Consider the following 16,681-nt stretch of genomic DNA (forward strand, 5'->3'; position numbering starts at 1 on the left):
CCGTTTTCCCTAAGGATAGTTGCACCCTCATGTGGGGAACCTAGTTCTTTTTGGATTTTCATTTGCAATCCTTTTTTAATCTTGTACATTCCTGGAAAGAGGTTTAAAAAAATCGGTAGAAAGTAGTGCATCAAATCTAATTAAAGTTGAAACTACTTTTTATAGCATAGGTCTGTGTTTTATGTGTCGTAATTTCCACTCCCGACAAGCTATCTCATTAATACGCTGTGCGAAATCCTAGTAACACACGTGCTTTGCCCTTTCAGTTCTTCATTTATCCTCGTTTCTTCACTAAAGGGAGCCCTCCCTCCCTCTGTAAATAGTACTTTTTTGATTTATAGACAGACATGTTCCTCCTCTTCATCGGCTCAAGCACTCAGAGCAGACGTGGAATAAATCTGATATTGCAAGGTATCTTTTCTAGAGGGCTCTGCTGACTTGTTTTCCCTCCAGGATATGGGCACAGATTAGGGTCTCCTTGGGCAAGGTGAGGAGGTTGAGAGCTCGCTGCTTCCTTCCTCTTTTGCAGGTGGCATGCTGAGGAGTGTTGGAACCACTGTCCTGAGCTCCGTGTGCCCCCCACGGGATCCCATGTCAGGAGCACTGCTATTCCTTGTTGAAAGGGCCCTGGGAGTGGCAAAGAGGATTCCACTCCCCAGGTCCTCCTCCAGCAACCCACTGTGGTTTAGCATCCTTTAAAGTTCTCTAGTGATTCTGGTAAAGCAAACTATTGATTCTTCAACTTATTTATGAAAGGCCGAGTGATAGGGAACCGTCAGCAGCTGGTGAATCATTTTTTTCTCCTGCACTGCTTAGAGTCTTCTTTATTAGGGGGAAAAAAAAAAACAAGCTATAGATGTGTAATTATTACACCCCCTCTCTTCAGATAAACAAAATCATCGAGCAGGCTTCTGAGAAAAGGCCTGTCTTGAACTGGACCTGAAGGTCGGGGTGCTTGTGTGGAGGAGGAGGTACAGGACGACTGATGTGCTCAAAGACAGGACACAGTGAACGAGAAGCAAAGAAGATGAGCTGTCTTCAGATCGTGGCAGTGATTGGCCCGAGAATGACAGGAAGGGAATCATGGGGTTTCATAACTAAAAGAAAGTTTACTATGACCCAGCCATTTCATTTAATGAATAAGAAAACAGAGTCTCCAAGAGTTAAGTGACTCGCTGCCGTTCACACATCTTCTGGTATGCATTGGTATTGGGAAGAAAGTCACTTTATTTTCCTTCATGGTATCTCTCCTAAGCAAACATATTCAGGCAGGAATAAATCTTTGATAAAGTTCAGAAGGAAGTACTAAGAGCCCACAAGTTCATTCAAATGTCATCAAGAGTTGTACTTGGAGGCTTTTTGTAATGAAAAGTGTAAATTAAACTATGGTCATCCATACCCTACACCCGTACGCATGAGGTTCTCGAAAAGTGGGTCCCAGATTCTCTTACGTGAGTCTTCTGGAGAGTTCACTGTATGGTCGGGTTCTAGAGCACCATCCCCTCAAGAACTACAGAAAAACAGCTCTTGATTCCAGGCACCTTGGAATATGCATTTTAAACAGATGCCATGGTCTTGCCCCCTGCTTTACTTTTACTTCTCACTTGGAAAAACTTTTATCTATAAACTCTCAGTCTAAAATTTGTAAAAATAAAAAACATAATGTGTGCTCTAACCCCTGACCTATTAGCCATGGGAAAAAAAAGGTTTATTTCAGATGCTTGCTAGGTGTCTTTATCGTTTGGTTTTTTTTTCATTTATGAGACAAATAAGACATGCCCCTTGCACTAGCAGAATTCCATGCTTTTGACTTAATGTGATGAACAGGTAAACCCCAGAGTACTATGCACTGTTACAGGTCAGATCAAGGAAACTTCGTCCTGGTTGTTTTTGACCAGAGATGGCCTAATAGGTTGGATAGTATTTCAGGATGTGGGAAACTTGTCAGGGTCAAAAGAGGAGGCTGGCTTTGAGGTTGGGTGAACACATGAGCTGAGCATAGAGTGTGATAAAGAGGCAGGTAGAAGGATTCTGATAGAAGGATTTAGTGAATGGCAGGTCGCCATTTTTGGTAGGGTGTGGGGTGTATGGAGGACCCAGCAGGCTATGGAAGCAGAAAGATAGGTAGAGGCCAGACTTACCTGCAACTTCAAGCCTGGCCTCCGGCCTTCCCAGGATTGTCTGCATAGTTCAGAGAGCAAAGGACATGAAGGGAAAAAAAATGCATGCACTCCCTGCCTTGAAGCCCGCAGAACCAGCCGGCATGGGCCTCCTAAGGAAGTAGTGCCCTCTAGGGGTTAAGATGATTTCGGAGTGTTCATCTTTGTGTTCAGGTGCTTGGGATGCCCAGGAAGTGAAATCCATTACCTACTCAAGGAAGAAAAATAAAAAGATGATAGCTTAACCAACTCCCACCTGGCTACAGCTGTGATTACGTTATGCTGAAATTTATTAACATGGTGCTTTGATGGAGCATTATCTTAATACTGAGGATCACATTAGAGACTCAGTTCTGGAAAATTGCAAATACAGGTTACTGCTTGTTTGAAGTTAAAAAGCACTTTGCCCACATATTGTATGATTTTTATATGAACTGTCCAGAATAGGCAAGCCCGTAGAGACAGAACAAAAATGGTGGTTGCCAGGGCTGGGGCAGGAAAGGGAAGTGACTGCTGGTGGGAACAGGTTTCTTTTTGAGATAAACATGCTCTGAAATTGGGAACCAGTGATGGTGGCACAGCTCTGTGAATATGAAGCCACTGATCTGTACTCTTTAAAAGGGTGAATGTTAAGGTATATGAGTATCGCAGTAAAGCTGTTTTGTCTTTAAAGCTCTTAGCACTTTTGTCCAAGGTGTCATACAAGTAGTTCTGCCTAGAAAGGCCTTTGCAAATTCACAGTATAGAAGTATCAGTGCGATCAGGCCAGCAGGAAGTGTAGTGGTTAAGATGCTGGACTCTAGTGTGGCCAAGCACAGTTCAAGTCCTGGACCTGGTAGCTTGAAAATCACTCTGGGCACATGTGCGTGCGTACCCAAAATCCCAGGGAGAGAATGGAGGAGAGAGGATTGCAGGTGACCAATGCCCCTGGGAGTGATTTCTCACTCCCCCCCCCCACTGTCTCTCTCTCTCTCTCTCTCTCTCTCTCTCTCCAGTGAGCACAGGCACCCTAGGGGGAGGGAATGGATGGATATATGTATCAACATACATATGCACACATATGATGAGTAGATGAGTTCTCAAGTCACCATAAAACAGAGTAAGAGAAGGGCTGGAAGAACGTGGAGTGTTTGGGGGTTCAGAGACAGAGCTACCATCTGAGGTTGGCCTAGAAAGAGAAGGAATGTTCCAGAGCCAGTAGGGCAAGCAACACAGAACAGCAAGGCAAGGGTTTGTCTGGAGAGGAGTGTGACTTGTAGCATAAGAAAAATGAAAGACCCTACTGGGGCATGTGAACTGCAGTGTTGAGTGCTGGGCTGAACAACTGATACATGAAATGAAGAGTAATGAAGGTTTTGGATACAGTAGTACTGGGACTGAGTTAGGGTGGGTGTGGCCTAGGTTGAGCAAGAAAGAGACTTGGGTGAGGGAGACCAGATTAGAGCTGGAAATTTAGAGCTGGAAATGAGAGAGTTCAGAAGTGAAGAGCCTGCAGTGACAGCCACTTAAACATCTTTTTTTTTTTTTTTTTTGATATAGGGCACGTGCGCTCGCCAGACAGAGACAGAGAGATAGAAAGCGAGAAATCACCCCTCAGGAGGGATGGCCATGCCGCAATCCCTTCTCCGCCATTCTCCTCTCGGGATCTTGGGCATGCACGCACACGCGCCCGGCATGAGTTTAAGCCACTGGGTCCAGGACGCAAACCGCGGTCGACTACATGGGAGTCCAGCGACATAGCCATTACGCTAACTGCTGGTCCCCACTTAGGCATCTTTCTAAAGCTAGTTCATCTCCTCTGCCTCTAGCCCATCATCTCTCCTCTGACTTTTTTGCTCTCTGCAGTGATTGGGGTAGAGGGGAGGGGGAAGGTTGCAGGGTAGGGGAAGAGTTAAAATAAAGAGGAAGAAGGTGGTGAGGACAAGGTTCAGTTTGCATGCTTCAGTTCTATAGTTCAGCATTTCCTCTTCATGACTCAGTAGGAGAGAATCTAGTCTCTTCTAGGGGAAAGCACAGAGCAGGAAACCCTAGTTCATTTCAGGTCTATTCATTAAGCAGTGTGCCTCACTGTTCCTTTAGAAGAGAAGGACATCAACTTCCAGTGTGAGTAAACCAGAGAAGCTAGGATAACCTTAACAAGAATTTTTAAAAACTACACTGGACTTATCGTCACTTCTAGATAAAATAAATTTCCCAAGCATATATTGGGCATGATAGAGGTCCCCTTTTGTAACATGACAGAGTAAATACTGGCATATCTGTCAAAATGTATTATGTTGAATTAGACGGAATTGCTATTTGACCGTTTTCAGCCTGCAAACATCGCAGTTTCATAAGACTTCAACCGAATGGAGACCTGCTCAGTAGATATCTGACATGAGCCCAGAATGTCACATTGTGGTTTCTTAAGTTTGTTCTTTATTGGGATGGTCATTTCAGGTTCAGGGAAAGCCGTGAGAAGTGTGTAGGAAGGACTTGCAAAGAAGAACACAGGAGCCAGGCGCCAGAACACACCAGCTAGCAAAACCTAGGAGTCTGAATCCTTGCATCTGTAATATGCAGTCATACAGGTTTAGAAGTAAAAATTCAACATCAAGCATTTTCCTTTCCTAAGTAGGTTAAGAGGCAGCTGTTGCAATTTCAGATCTTCTGCAACCTGCTGGAGATGACCTGTATGCTTCTAGTAAAACAATAGAGGTATTCAAATGTTGGGAAATAGGGCACACACAAAAGGAGAAAAGTCTTAGGGCAGGCTTGGTCATGGTACCCAGCGTTGTGTGGTTTCCAGCAGCCTCGCAGATAGCCTAGCACAGAAGCGCACATCCACATTCAGCAAAAGTGACCGAAATGTCAAAGGACAAATCCGAGGCTGTCTTTCTTGGCTGATTGTATGCTCTTTGGTACTGAAATCAGAGTGGTTCACTGGACATCAGTAGGCAAGATGAGGGATTTTATTACTGAAGATGTATAAGATTAGTCAGCTATTCTTATAGGATACTTCCATTGTAATCACACCTAGATTTTAGGATCAGGGTGTGGCCTCTCGGTTCTCAAGCCCCGCTCATCTATAAACTCGGAGTTTAAGTTGTACAGTGTGGAATGCAGTCATTGGAAATAATACGATGTTTCTGTAATATCACAGTGATATGATGATGTACTTAACACTGTCGTGGCTAGGCATATAAGCGTGAAAACGTGTGAGATAACTTTGCCAAGCACTAAAAGCCCAGCTCCCACTAACTCAGCCCTAGAAAGTGATTGTCCTGCAGGATTACCCACTGCATTGAGAGCTTTTAGCTAGGTTTACACAACACTGGTGTAACTTCTTCAACCACTGGCAGAAATACCATTGCAGCAAAACCTTAATTATGTAACACTCTCTTCTCCTGGGAGCCCAATGGAACTATGCGTCCACATGGAAAAAGTCTGCCTTGGGGGCAAAGGGACATTACACCTTTCCGGTACTTTTAATGGTCCTTGGTGCAGGTTTTTAACTTAAATTCATTTCCTTTCTAGTTCCACAGGTAGCTATAAATGTAATTAAATTTCTAAGCCTGATTATTGAGGTACTCGTGAACTCCAGCCTTATTTTAACTTATTAAAGATCTAAAGAACAATAGGAGAACAAACCAATCATTTAAATAAGCATAAATAAATAGAATTAATTGTGCTAATAGTCTTTCTCTGTTGGGAACATTACCTCCCCTGATCGTGACCCTTAGTGTACATGAATTCCCACCCACTTTTTGCCAGGTTGCCTTTTTGAAGATTACTTCCTTTTACTTCGGTCAATCTAGGGCTTCCACCATCATCATCTCCACTGCCCATCCCATACTGATAGCCCCAGGGGGGTCCCAGGGCAGAAGTCTTGTGTTATATTTACATACCGAATACCCGGTGGTCTTGAGCTTGTCATTTCTTGCCTTCTGTTTTATTGTAGCAGATAAGACATTCTGTCCCCTCTTACCTTGCCTACCCATATTTGCAGGGTTCCTACAGTATGTTAGGCCAGGGGTGCAACAGGGTTGAAGTTAAGGGCTGGAGCAGCACGGCAGCCTGCAGTTCAGGGAGAACCTCCTGCGCATTGGAGCTGAGTGCACGTATGGTAGTCTAGAAGATGCCCTGTGTCACGGCAGAGCTTCTAGGACAGCTGTCAACAACGCCCATTCACTACAGCTCGTGCCCTTGTTTATGAGGAGCTCCTCAGTCATCAGTCTATTGTTTCCTATCATGCACAATCAAGAATTAAATGTTGCCCAAGATAAGAGTGCTTCTAGAGACCATCACGTGGACAAGAAAAGACAGAAAAGCTTAATCGTGGGAAGAAGAGTCAGAAAAATCTCTGGGGGAGAAAAATAAAAAAACACCTAAACATCAATAGCAACAAAGCAGCCACATGGGGCCATTTAACACAGAAACATTCATCCCATCTTAGCTGCCGGAGCGTCATTGATTTACAGCCTAACATAACGTATGCATGTAAAGACAGCCCGAGTCATCCAGAAAATGTCTGTTACCTGCAATACCAGTCTGGTTAAGTAAGAAATGAGGTAATGCATTTTAGAAATATTCCTGTCAAGATGGTTAACATAAAAAATCGGGATGTACATAAAGGAGATGAGCCTTAGTTATTTGGAAAGCAAATTATGTTAGAACCCTTCCCCCTTCCCATTCCCCAGTGACACCAGATAAACGAGGCAGTGCCATGTAGATGGGAAACTTTGTCACAGCCACTGCCACTTGTTCGTGGTCTCCCGACTTCTGTGTTGTTTTTATTCATGGGGTTTTCCTCCCTTTTCTTTGGTTTCAGATGCGAGTGTCTCTCTGGCTTATGTGGTTTCCCCGTGTGTGAGGTGGGATCTACTCCCCGCATAGTCTCTCGTGGAGATGGGACACCCGGAAAGTGCTGTGATGTCTTTGAATGTGTTAATGGTACGTGGGGTTCTCTTGTTCTCAGAGAGTGTACATTTGTGCAGGAGGAGGAGGGGAGGGCTCAGCCTTGGACACTGCAGGTCACCCAGAAAGAAGGTCTGTCGAAGATCCCAAATGCAATAAAGAAAGTTAGGATAGCAATCATCATGCCGTCCAGCAGAAAGATAATTTGGGAAGTGGAATAGCAGGCTCCAGTAGCTGTCATCCTATGCTCTTTTTCAGAATTGCAGAAATTTGGGGATTTCAGAAAAAGGACCATGGAGCCTCTTACATTGCTGCTATAGTCAGTCAGTAACCTGTCCCATTGCTATCGGGAGGGAATCTAATTAAAACCACATTGGAGATACTAGTTTGGAACAGAAAATACATCCTTCATCAAGTTTAGCGATTTCCTACTTAGAATATTGTTGGCCAGAGGTCGGGCATTGGTAGTGGTCTACTTTAGCAGACCTTATGGCCCAGAACAGGGACCGAAGAATCACAAGATTCTTCCATCTCTCCCTTTCACCATTCATAAGAGAGTTTCGTATTTGGTAACTTGGTGTTTATTGAACTTAGATTCTAAAAGGGAGGAAAACCTAAATCATGATTCTCTGATGGAATTTTGAGAAAAAACTATAATAATAATAATAATAACAAAACTCAAACATGATAGACGTCAGTAATGGTACAGTGTTATTTAGTCAGATTTGTGTACACAGGAAAAGGAAGGTGGGTTTGGACAGACACAACAAAATTATATGTGCAGAAACATTTATATTAGCCACTGCTTGTAAGAATTCCAGCTTCAGAGACCAGCAGGTGGCATATGGGTTACATCACTAGACTACTGCGTGGCTGACTGAGGTTCAAGTCCCAGACCCAGTGACTTGAAACTCATACTAGGTTCATGTACATGAATACCCAAAATCCCAAGAGGAGAAAGGAGGAGAAGGGATTGCAGTGTGTCCATCCCCCTAGGGTGTAATTTCTTGCTTGCTTTCTCTCTGTCTGTTTCTGTCACTCTGGCAAACACAGGTGCCCCATAGCAAAATGATCTCTCTCAAAAAAAAAAAGAACAACAAACAAAAACAAACAGCTTCAGGGGATTCTCCGTACTCCTCCCAAGTCTCTTCCCTCCCCCAAAAAGGTTATGTCAAAGTTGGACACCCTATTTGATTGTATCTGTGATTTTAGTCCAGTGGCCACATGCTGCTTTGTTTTGCTTTGAAGAAAACACTTGCCGTCCGACTTTCTGGTTAAGAGAACACAGGCTAGAGCTCAGTTTCCACATCAGTGAGATGGGGTGATAACAGTAAGTTAAATGAGGTGCTGACTATGTGTGAAGCACTTAGCATTGCACCCTAAATGCATGTAGTCCTTATTCTGTGTGCCACCTTCGTTCACAGCCAGGACACTGTCCTGACCATTGGGGGTGGGAGTAGAAATGGTAAAGTTGAGCATCTTAACTTACAGACCTCGTACATATAAGCATGGGGGTCTGTATGGATGGCTACAGAAAAAGGCCCGTGTGCATAAATCTTGCTCAGTGCTTCTTCCCACCCCATTATCATCCAGCCATTCATCTGCTAAACACCAGCAGATGGCCTTTTCCTCTCTGGTACTGCTGCAAAATGTAATTTATTGCAGTGGATGTGCTATGAATATTGTGCCTTTTGAGACACAATATTCGCTCAATTAGTCGCTCCCTAGCCTTGGTTCCTACATCTCGGATATGCTTCTTGCCAGTGCTCTATACTCTGAGAATACTCGTTTCTGTCTTTCGCTCTAGAATGAGAACAGCCAGAGGACAGGCGTCTGTCATGTTCATTCTTGCGTCTGTGGGTATTAGCATGTTATATGACTCACAGGGGACACCCAGATTTTGTTGAGTGAGAGCAAGGGATGCAAGGGAGGAAGAAAACGTGAGTGAGTGATCTAATTCATATCACCCTAGTAGATCTCTCTAGAGGTGGCTATTAAATACCAACCTATAGAAGGCTTGCTCTGTGGGAATCTCCCGTCTTTTACCATCCTTCACTTTAATTCGAAGTCATTCATTCCCTGGAAATAAACAGCTAGTGATAAAATTTGCAGTTGTTTCCTCTGGACAAGAAAGGCCACTTTCTTCTGCTCTTGTTTCTTGTCTCTGGAAATGTCTTCTAATCAGGACATTAACTTTACATCTCATTAACAACAGTCTCCGCGCACCCCACCTCATAACCCTTGGGGTCGGTCCTCAAGACTTGCCCCCATTGAGAGCCAGTTTTTATAGAGCCCTGACTTCATACATTGGATTTGCCGTCTGCCATGAGAAAATGTTGAGATGACAAAACAAGGTCATGGTGTTTCTGATCGTTGCTTCTTACTTGCCACCATGAACCTGTTGACTGATCTTCGCTATTACGATGTTATTCATTCCATTGTGGAGGAGACTAGAAACTATAATACTGTGGAGATTCATCACCCTACAGAGTATTCTTAAGGACATTCAGCCTCAAAGTCTGTATTTTCACACACACACACGCGTGTGCGTGCACACGTGCGGAGTTCAAAAAGCTCATTAACAAATAGAATCAGAGAGAGACCAGCAGATGGCGTAGTGGCTACATTACTGGACTCCCATATAGTCAATCTCAGTTCAAGTCCCAGAGCCGGTGGCTTAAGCTCACACCAGGCACATGTGCGTATGTGCCCAAGATTCTGAGAAGAGAATGGAGGAGAAGGGATTGCAGCGTGGCCATCCCTCCTGGGGGGTGATTTCTCACTTTCTGTCTCTCTGTCTTTCTGGCAAGTACACGCACCCTATAGTAAAAACCTCTCTCAAAAAAAAAAAAAAAATAGAGCATGAGTTTATTTTGGTGCAAAAATTTTGAAATTCAACTTTTTCATAATACACAGTTTACACAGACTTTTTGAAGACCCCTCATGTTTTCATGTGTGCGTATGTACATGTAGAATATATAAGAGTGAGAATGTATTTGCCACCCAATGTCCTGGAAGACTCTTGATATTGTGAGAAGGTCACTGTTAGAAGATACTGCATATCAAAGATTCATTATCATTGAAGAACAGAGATTTGTGCGTACACACATACACACACTTGCTTATCCACAGAAGATTCATAGCAACTTTATAATGGGAATAAATTCAATAATGTGGTGATAAAATATTAATGGGAAAAGAGAATCATACCGTTGAGTTGAAAGTAGGCATCAAATAGAAAGTGCCCAAGATATACAGGTCATGTGTCTTATGTGGCCACCAGCATTAAATGTGATATTAGGCCTCCCGCCTCCTGGCCATTGAAGTGAAGAGGGGACAGGATCAGATACACAGTACGTATTTTCAGAGAGAAAATTAAGGCCTGCTAGACAAGGCATCGCTGGCTGTCTAATGGAGATTTCTCACATGGAAATTATAAGGACTAGATGATGAAGTAGATCATGTGCTCAATGGCACTAACCACAAGTACAAAATGGATTTCCTATGGTGGTTCTCAATAAAAAGCAAAGGCAAAATATTAAAATGCCACTCAGGGGCCAGACGGTGGTACAGCAGTGGAACACCATGCTCTGTGAGGCAGTCTCACACGGAAAATTCCCGGTTCGTGTCCTGAGACCTCTCTGAGTACATAGATACCTGCTTGCCCATGATCTGGGACTGGTCAGAGCCTGGGGGGAGATCACAGTGTCAGGGCTCTGTGGAGGCATGCTCCCTTTCTTTCTCTCGTTCATGGAGGAAATAGACTTAAAAAATTGCAACTCAATGAAGGTAGTTCCAAGAGATTAGATTGGTACAGCTAGATCTTAGGTACCTGGAGCATTGTGTATCAAGTTTAAGTATTCTCCAGCATGGTTGAATATTTGATTCAAAGGCCCCAGTTAAGGAGACAGTGAGATGGATGTTAATGTAACCCCAAGTACATAAATATATCGGATACCAGCATACACTTCCTAAGCTGCTGTCCAGATGATCCATGTGCTTGTGTTTTTGTTTTTGTTTTGTTTTGTTTTTTAAAATAAGCATTATAGGTCTGCCCCATAGCCTAGAGATTAAGGGAGCTGGATTCAATGTGGCTATCTGGCCATTTCAACAACAACAAAAAAAAAAAAAAAAAAAAGAAAGAAAAGATAAGCATTAGAGCAAAAACAGTTTAAAATATCGCACAGACCTCAGAAACTCAAGAATTGGCAACACTAGCCTGGGTGAATAGATGGAGAGAACATCTCCGTAAATATTACTTCTTGGTGCAGTTTGATGTGGTTTTGTCTCAGTGGAATGAGTAAGAGAGATGCAAACCAGATCATGACATTCGGGGACTGCATTCTCTGATGAGGGTAGAAAGTAGGGCTTGTAAGGTGTTTGAATGAGAACCTTGTTTAGAAAACAAAGGAGCAAGTGATGTGATTGAATTCCTTTCATATAAACGTAGCAGCCATTAAAATCATCACCCAGAAGGATGACGCCCGAGGCAGTGGTTGAAGAGTCCCACACCTCACTCACACCTACACCTACACCAGTTCCATGTCTGCTCTGGCCCACAGACAGGTGTCTTATCAGCAGTAAACCAAAACTAAGTGATGGCCTGTACTTTTAGATGGGCGTGTGCCTGATTTTTGTCACAGTAACCCTGTATTTTCTTACGCATGACTCGCCATTCTTGTTTTAAGCATCTGGAGGCATCTGAGTTTGATATCCCTGTACGCTGTTTGGTTGCATAGATATGCTCAGTTGTCCAGGGCCTGTACACAGCCTTCTCAGTTAGAATAACTTGGTTTGCATGTCACAGCCAATAACCGACTCTTCCAACATCACTTAGTTATAAAATGCTCCCTAAGTAAACAAAGTAGTATTTAGGCTTTAAGTTATTGGATATTATATTTATACCAACTGAAACTACCAAAAATAATTTAGCCTTATCGTATTTACTAGTCAGCCATACATAGCAATATAGTTAGCAGGCCCAGGTATATCTTGAAGTTAGTCCACATTCAAAGCTATTAGAGCATGTCCTCAGTATGAAAGAGAGGGCCAAGACCAGAGGATGGATGGGGCAGGGACAGGGCATCACTCGTAAATAGCAGGGTTGACCAAAAGCAAGTTCAGCTGGTTATGGAGTAAGTTCAGATGAAGGGGGCCTAAGTAAAATGTAGCTTGTATTTTTAAAAGATGTATTTTTAGCCTATTTTTATGTCATTCTAAGTTTTTATCTGCCACAGCACTGTCCCTGCAGCACTCTGTTCTTATAGTAGATTTGAAATACAGGTTTTAAATGAGCACTAATAACTAAGAGTCAATGAAGGCCATGCTGCCCACCTCATAATTAGTTCCTGTTTTATTCAGGGTCTGTATAAAAGGTTAATAAAAATGGGAAATGTTCTTGCTTGGCCAGGGCAGAATTTTCTCTGAGACGGTTCCATGTAAAATTGCTCATTTGCAGGAGAGCTATACCCAACTTTGGCTTGCTTCACATGTAGACTTTTGGCCTGAAAACTCAGATCTGCAGCCTATAAGTATGAGAAAATCAGTACCAAAAACTATTAAAAACCCACTGTCTGTAGACCAGTTATGCTCTGTAACATTTCTATGGACGTGATGTCTGCCAATACAGTAACAGAGAGAGAGAGTCTGGCACTTTGAAAGAAATACTACACTCAGGGTGTGTTCATTGAGTCGCTCCCACCACCCTTGTGTTCCAGGGGCCTTACGAAGCTACTTTGGTTTAAGAGTGAGAGGATCAGTTGAGACCTTGGACTTCCATATGGCGGACCATGGTTCAGGTCCCAGATCTGGGAGTTCTCTGTCTTGCACAAATACCCTATAGCAAACTTTTAAATATAATAATAATAAACGATCTATAGCAAACTTTTAAATATAATCATAATAAATGAAATGGAATAAATCTTTAAAAAATAAAAAGTGATAGAATCTTTGCATTCCTTTGTGAGTGTGGCTCTTTTTCCCTTATCCCGAAGTGAGATCCACTTGGTGTACTCCAGCATACTCATTTTCCCGCTCCCCCACAGAAGAGATCGTTTTCCCTTTAGATACTCACCCACATTCCCTGTCTTTCTGTTATATCAGTTTGCTCTTGGCCTATGGAGGAATTGTCAGAAAGTTCCAATCTGTCATACATTTAGGGCATCTGATGTCTGTCCAGTCAGGTGCTATCCACCCCACCTTTTAATGAAATAAGACCAGAGGCACGATCTTTGCTGTTTCCTGCCAAGAGCTGAAGAAAAGGAGCAATAAAAGCTTATTTCTTTGTTTTTTTTCCCCCTCCATTTTCATATTCATTGTGAAATTCTACATTTTAGTTTTTTCCTTTGTTAAAATTAGAGGCCAGTGGAGCTGACAAGTGGTATGGTGGTTGAGGGCGCTGGGCTCCCACATGGCCAACCACAGTCCTGGACCTGGTGGCTTGCTTTCTCACTTTCTTTCTTTCTCTTTCTCTCTCTGTATCTCTCTCATCAAACTAAAATAAATAAATAAAATTAAGTAAAAATAATTAAGAAAAAAATTTTAGAAATTAGAAGCCAGCCCATAGCCTAGTGGTTACGTGAGCTGGATCCCACATAGCTAGCTTCATGGTTTGAGTGAGTCCCTGACTTGGAGACTTGCAAAACCTGCTAGGTGCATGTGCATACACGCCCAAAACCCCAACAGGGAGAGCCGGAGGGGGATTACATGTGACCATCTCCCATGGAAGTATGCTTCCTCATTTTCCCTCTTCTCTCTCTCTGTCTCAGCTGAGTGTGTATACCCTCTCATTTTTTTAAAAAAAATTATACACGTATTACTTTGTGCTAGTCAGTTAATTTGACAGGCAGTAGTGTTCACTGATGGTCTGTATTGTAAGGCTTTTTTTTCAGGAATTTTGAAATATATTAAAGAGGAAGTAAAGGGTCCAGAACTTAGAAACATAAATTATAATTGGACAGACACAAAAAATTACCAAGAAGACTCTCATTCATGCATCTCTGCATCAAGAAAATACAGATCAGATAGGAAATTACTTATAATATTTTCCTTTTCCACATCGACTTACATCATCCTTTTAGAGGTGCTGGCTGAGATTCGCGTCTGTCCCAGGCAGGTGAAGAACTAAGTGGTCCTTGGTCCTCAAAGGCCGCAGCTAGCTTTCTGCTCTCTCCTGCATGCAGTTTTCTAAAGAGCCTCCAAAATGCCTGTCAACACCAGAGATTTCCTTGTGTTGTCTGATGTCCTTTTTTCTTTTAAACTCTAATGAATTGGTTATAGTTTGTGGATTGTGTTTATCTTGCTAAATTCCACTTCTTCGCTCTCTTGTGCTTGTGCTAGTAAAACCTAAGGGCCCCAGTTCTCTGTCAGTACCACTATCTTCTTCACCCCCTGCCCACCACAAAAACAGCTTTATTCACAACCAGGATCTCCCCTCCTCACTTCCTTAAGTCTGGCACCAAGTGATGGCTCCACCCAGATGACCATTGTGTTTGATTAACTCAGCTAAGCAATTACTGTTGGTCGGCTTGCCATTTTTTTATTTTTCACCTTGAAGGGAAATGTAGCACTTTGTTAGGGGATAGCATGTGCCTCACTCCACAGCGTGTAAGTCTGATGTATGAAGGCACTCTATTTTCTACAGTTTTTGGAATTTATAGTCCAGTTCTTTTCAATCCCAGCTTAGATTAATATGTTGGTTAAAAGGATATAAAATAATTCTGAATTACAATAAAATGGTTCTTGTGCCGGCCTGTAGCCTAGTGGTTAAGGTGGCTAGATATGGTTGACCAAGTGGTTTGAGTCCCAGACAAGTGACTTCAGAAACATGCAGGATGTGTGTGTGTGTGTGTGTGTGTTTGCTCAGAATCCCAGAAGGAAGGAGAAATGGAAAAGGAAGTGCAGTGTGACCATGCGCCATTAAAAGTGCTTTCTTGAGTACGTGTGCATGTGCATGCTTCCTCCCACATGCCCTCCCTACCCCAATGAGCACATGCACCCTCTGGCAAATTTTTTAAAAAGATTATTTTTCTTTTGATATATTTATTTATTTATTTATTAGAGATTTTTGCTATAGGGCACATGCACTTGTCAGAGAGACAGAAAGCGAGAAATCACACCCCCAGGAGGGATGGCCACATTGCAGTGCCTTCTCCTTCATTCTCCTCTCGGGATTTTGGGCGTGCATGCACACCTGCCCAGTGTGATCCAGGACTCGAACCATGGTCAACTATGTGGGTGTCCAGTGACATAACCATTACACCATCTGTTGGTCCCATAAAAAAAGATGTTCTTCTTAACTAATTTTTTTTTTCTTTTTCTTTTTTTTGGAGAGGTTTTTGCTATAGGGCGCGTGCGCTCGCCAGACAGACAGAGAGAGACAGAGAGATAGAAAGCAGGAAATCACCCCCCATGGGGGATGGCCACACCGCAATCCCTTCTCCTCCATTCTCATTTCGGGATATTGGGCATGCACGCACACGCGCTCGGCGTGAGTTTAAGCCACCAGGTCCGGGACTCGAACCGCAGTCGACTACATGGGAGTCCAGCGACATAGCCATTACACTAACTGCTGGTCCCCTTCTTAACTAATTTTTTGAAGGAAGAATTATTGGATCCAAGAGCCAGATGATGGCTCACTGGTAAAAGGCAATGCTCTGCCAGGCAGTCCCACATGGGAAGGTTCCCAGACCAAGTTGAAGACCTCCTTGAGTATACCAGGTACACACATGCCTGTGGTCCTGGGCTGAAGGGTGAGAGTGAATTGTGGCATGGGACGCAGTTGGAGTTGCTTTCTCTTTTTCTCTCTTGCTTTCTCTTCTCTCTCTCTCTCTCTCTCATGAAAGAAATTTTAAAAAGAAACTTATAAAAAATAAAAACTATTACAGATAACACTATGAAAAAAGACTCAGCTGTACACATTTACTGCGTGCATAAAGACATCTGCATAGCTTGTCTCAGGCCGGCTTTAGACAAGCCACCTAATTGCTTTACCTTGCATTTTCCCCTTTAAAAAAATGAATATTAACACTTGTTCTGTCTTCTCAGCAGAATTGTTATAAAGTCACATGAGAAAGTAATTGTCCTTAGGTGCCATACTAATGTAAATACACTCAAATTAAAATGCAGTGAAAGTTGCTGAAAGTATTTCAAGCATACTAGGCAACATATTAAGGAATTATTTTGGGGGAGAGAGAGGAATTCATGAAGGATGTGACTAGCAGCATCCTTGAACAAGGATGCAACCGCTCAGAACTTTCTTCAGTCTGGGGGTGCCTCTCTGTAATAGCTGTATGCGACATGTACCATACATGTTACCAACTTAAATTGTACAATTTAGTAGTTTTCAGTATATTCAGAGTTACATATTTATCTTCACAATCAATGTCAGAACCTTCCACCAGACTCCCAAGAATCTTCTGAGCCTATTAGTAGTCACTGCCTATTTCTTGCCAGATCTCCCAGCCAAAGGCAAACACGAACCTGCTTTCTAGAGATATGCCTCTTATAGATATTTCATATAAATAGAATGTAGTACATGATTTTTTTTTTAGAGGTTTCTGCCTTAGGGCATGTGCACTTGCCAGAGAGAGAGAGAGACAGAGACAGTGAGAAAGAAAGTGAGAAAT

The 16,681-nt window shown here is 42.8% G+C and overlaps 1 protein-coding gene across 1 annotated transcript in view; it reads left to right on the forward strand.

Moving 5' to 3' along the window:
• The window catches only part of CRIM1 (cysteine rich transmembrane BMP regulator 1), a 218,335-nt gene that overhangs the window by 109,154 nt on the left and 92,500 nt on the right, over positions 1-16,681 (forward strand). Inside the window, exon 9 of the mRNA XM_006151377.1 lies at positions 6,970-7,091. Within this exon, the coding sequence (XP_006151439.1) occupies positions 6,970-7,091 (122 nt within the window). The remainder of the gene's footprint in view (positions 1-6,969; positions 7,092-16,681) is intronic.

The sequence above is a fragment of the Tupaia chinensis genome, unplaced genomic scaffold (genome assembly GCF_000334495.1).
Source record: "Tupaia chinensis unplaced genomic scaffold, TupChi_1.0 Scaffold000317_1, whole genome shotgun sequence".
Taxonomy (NCBI): Eukaryota; Metazoa; Chordata; class Mammalia; order Scandentia; family Tupaiidae; genus Tupaia; species Tupaia belangeri.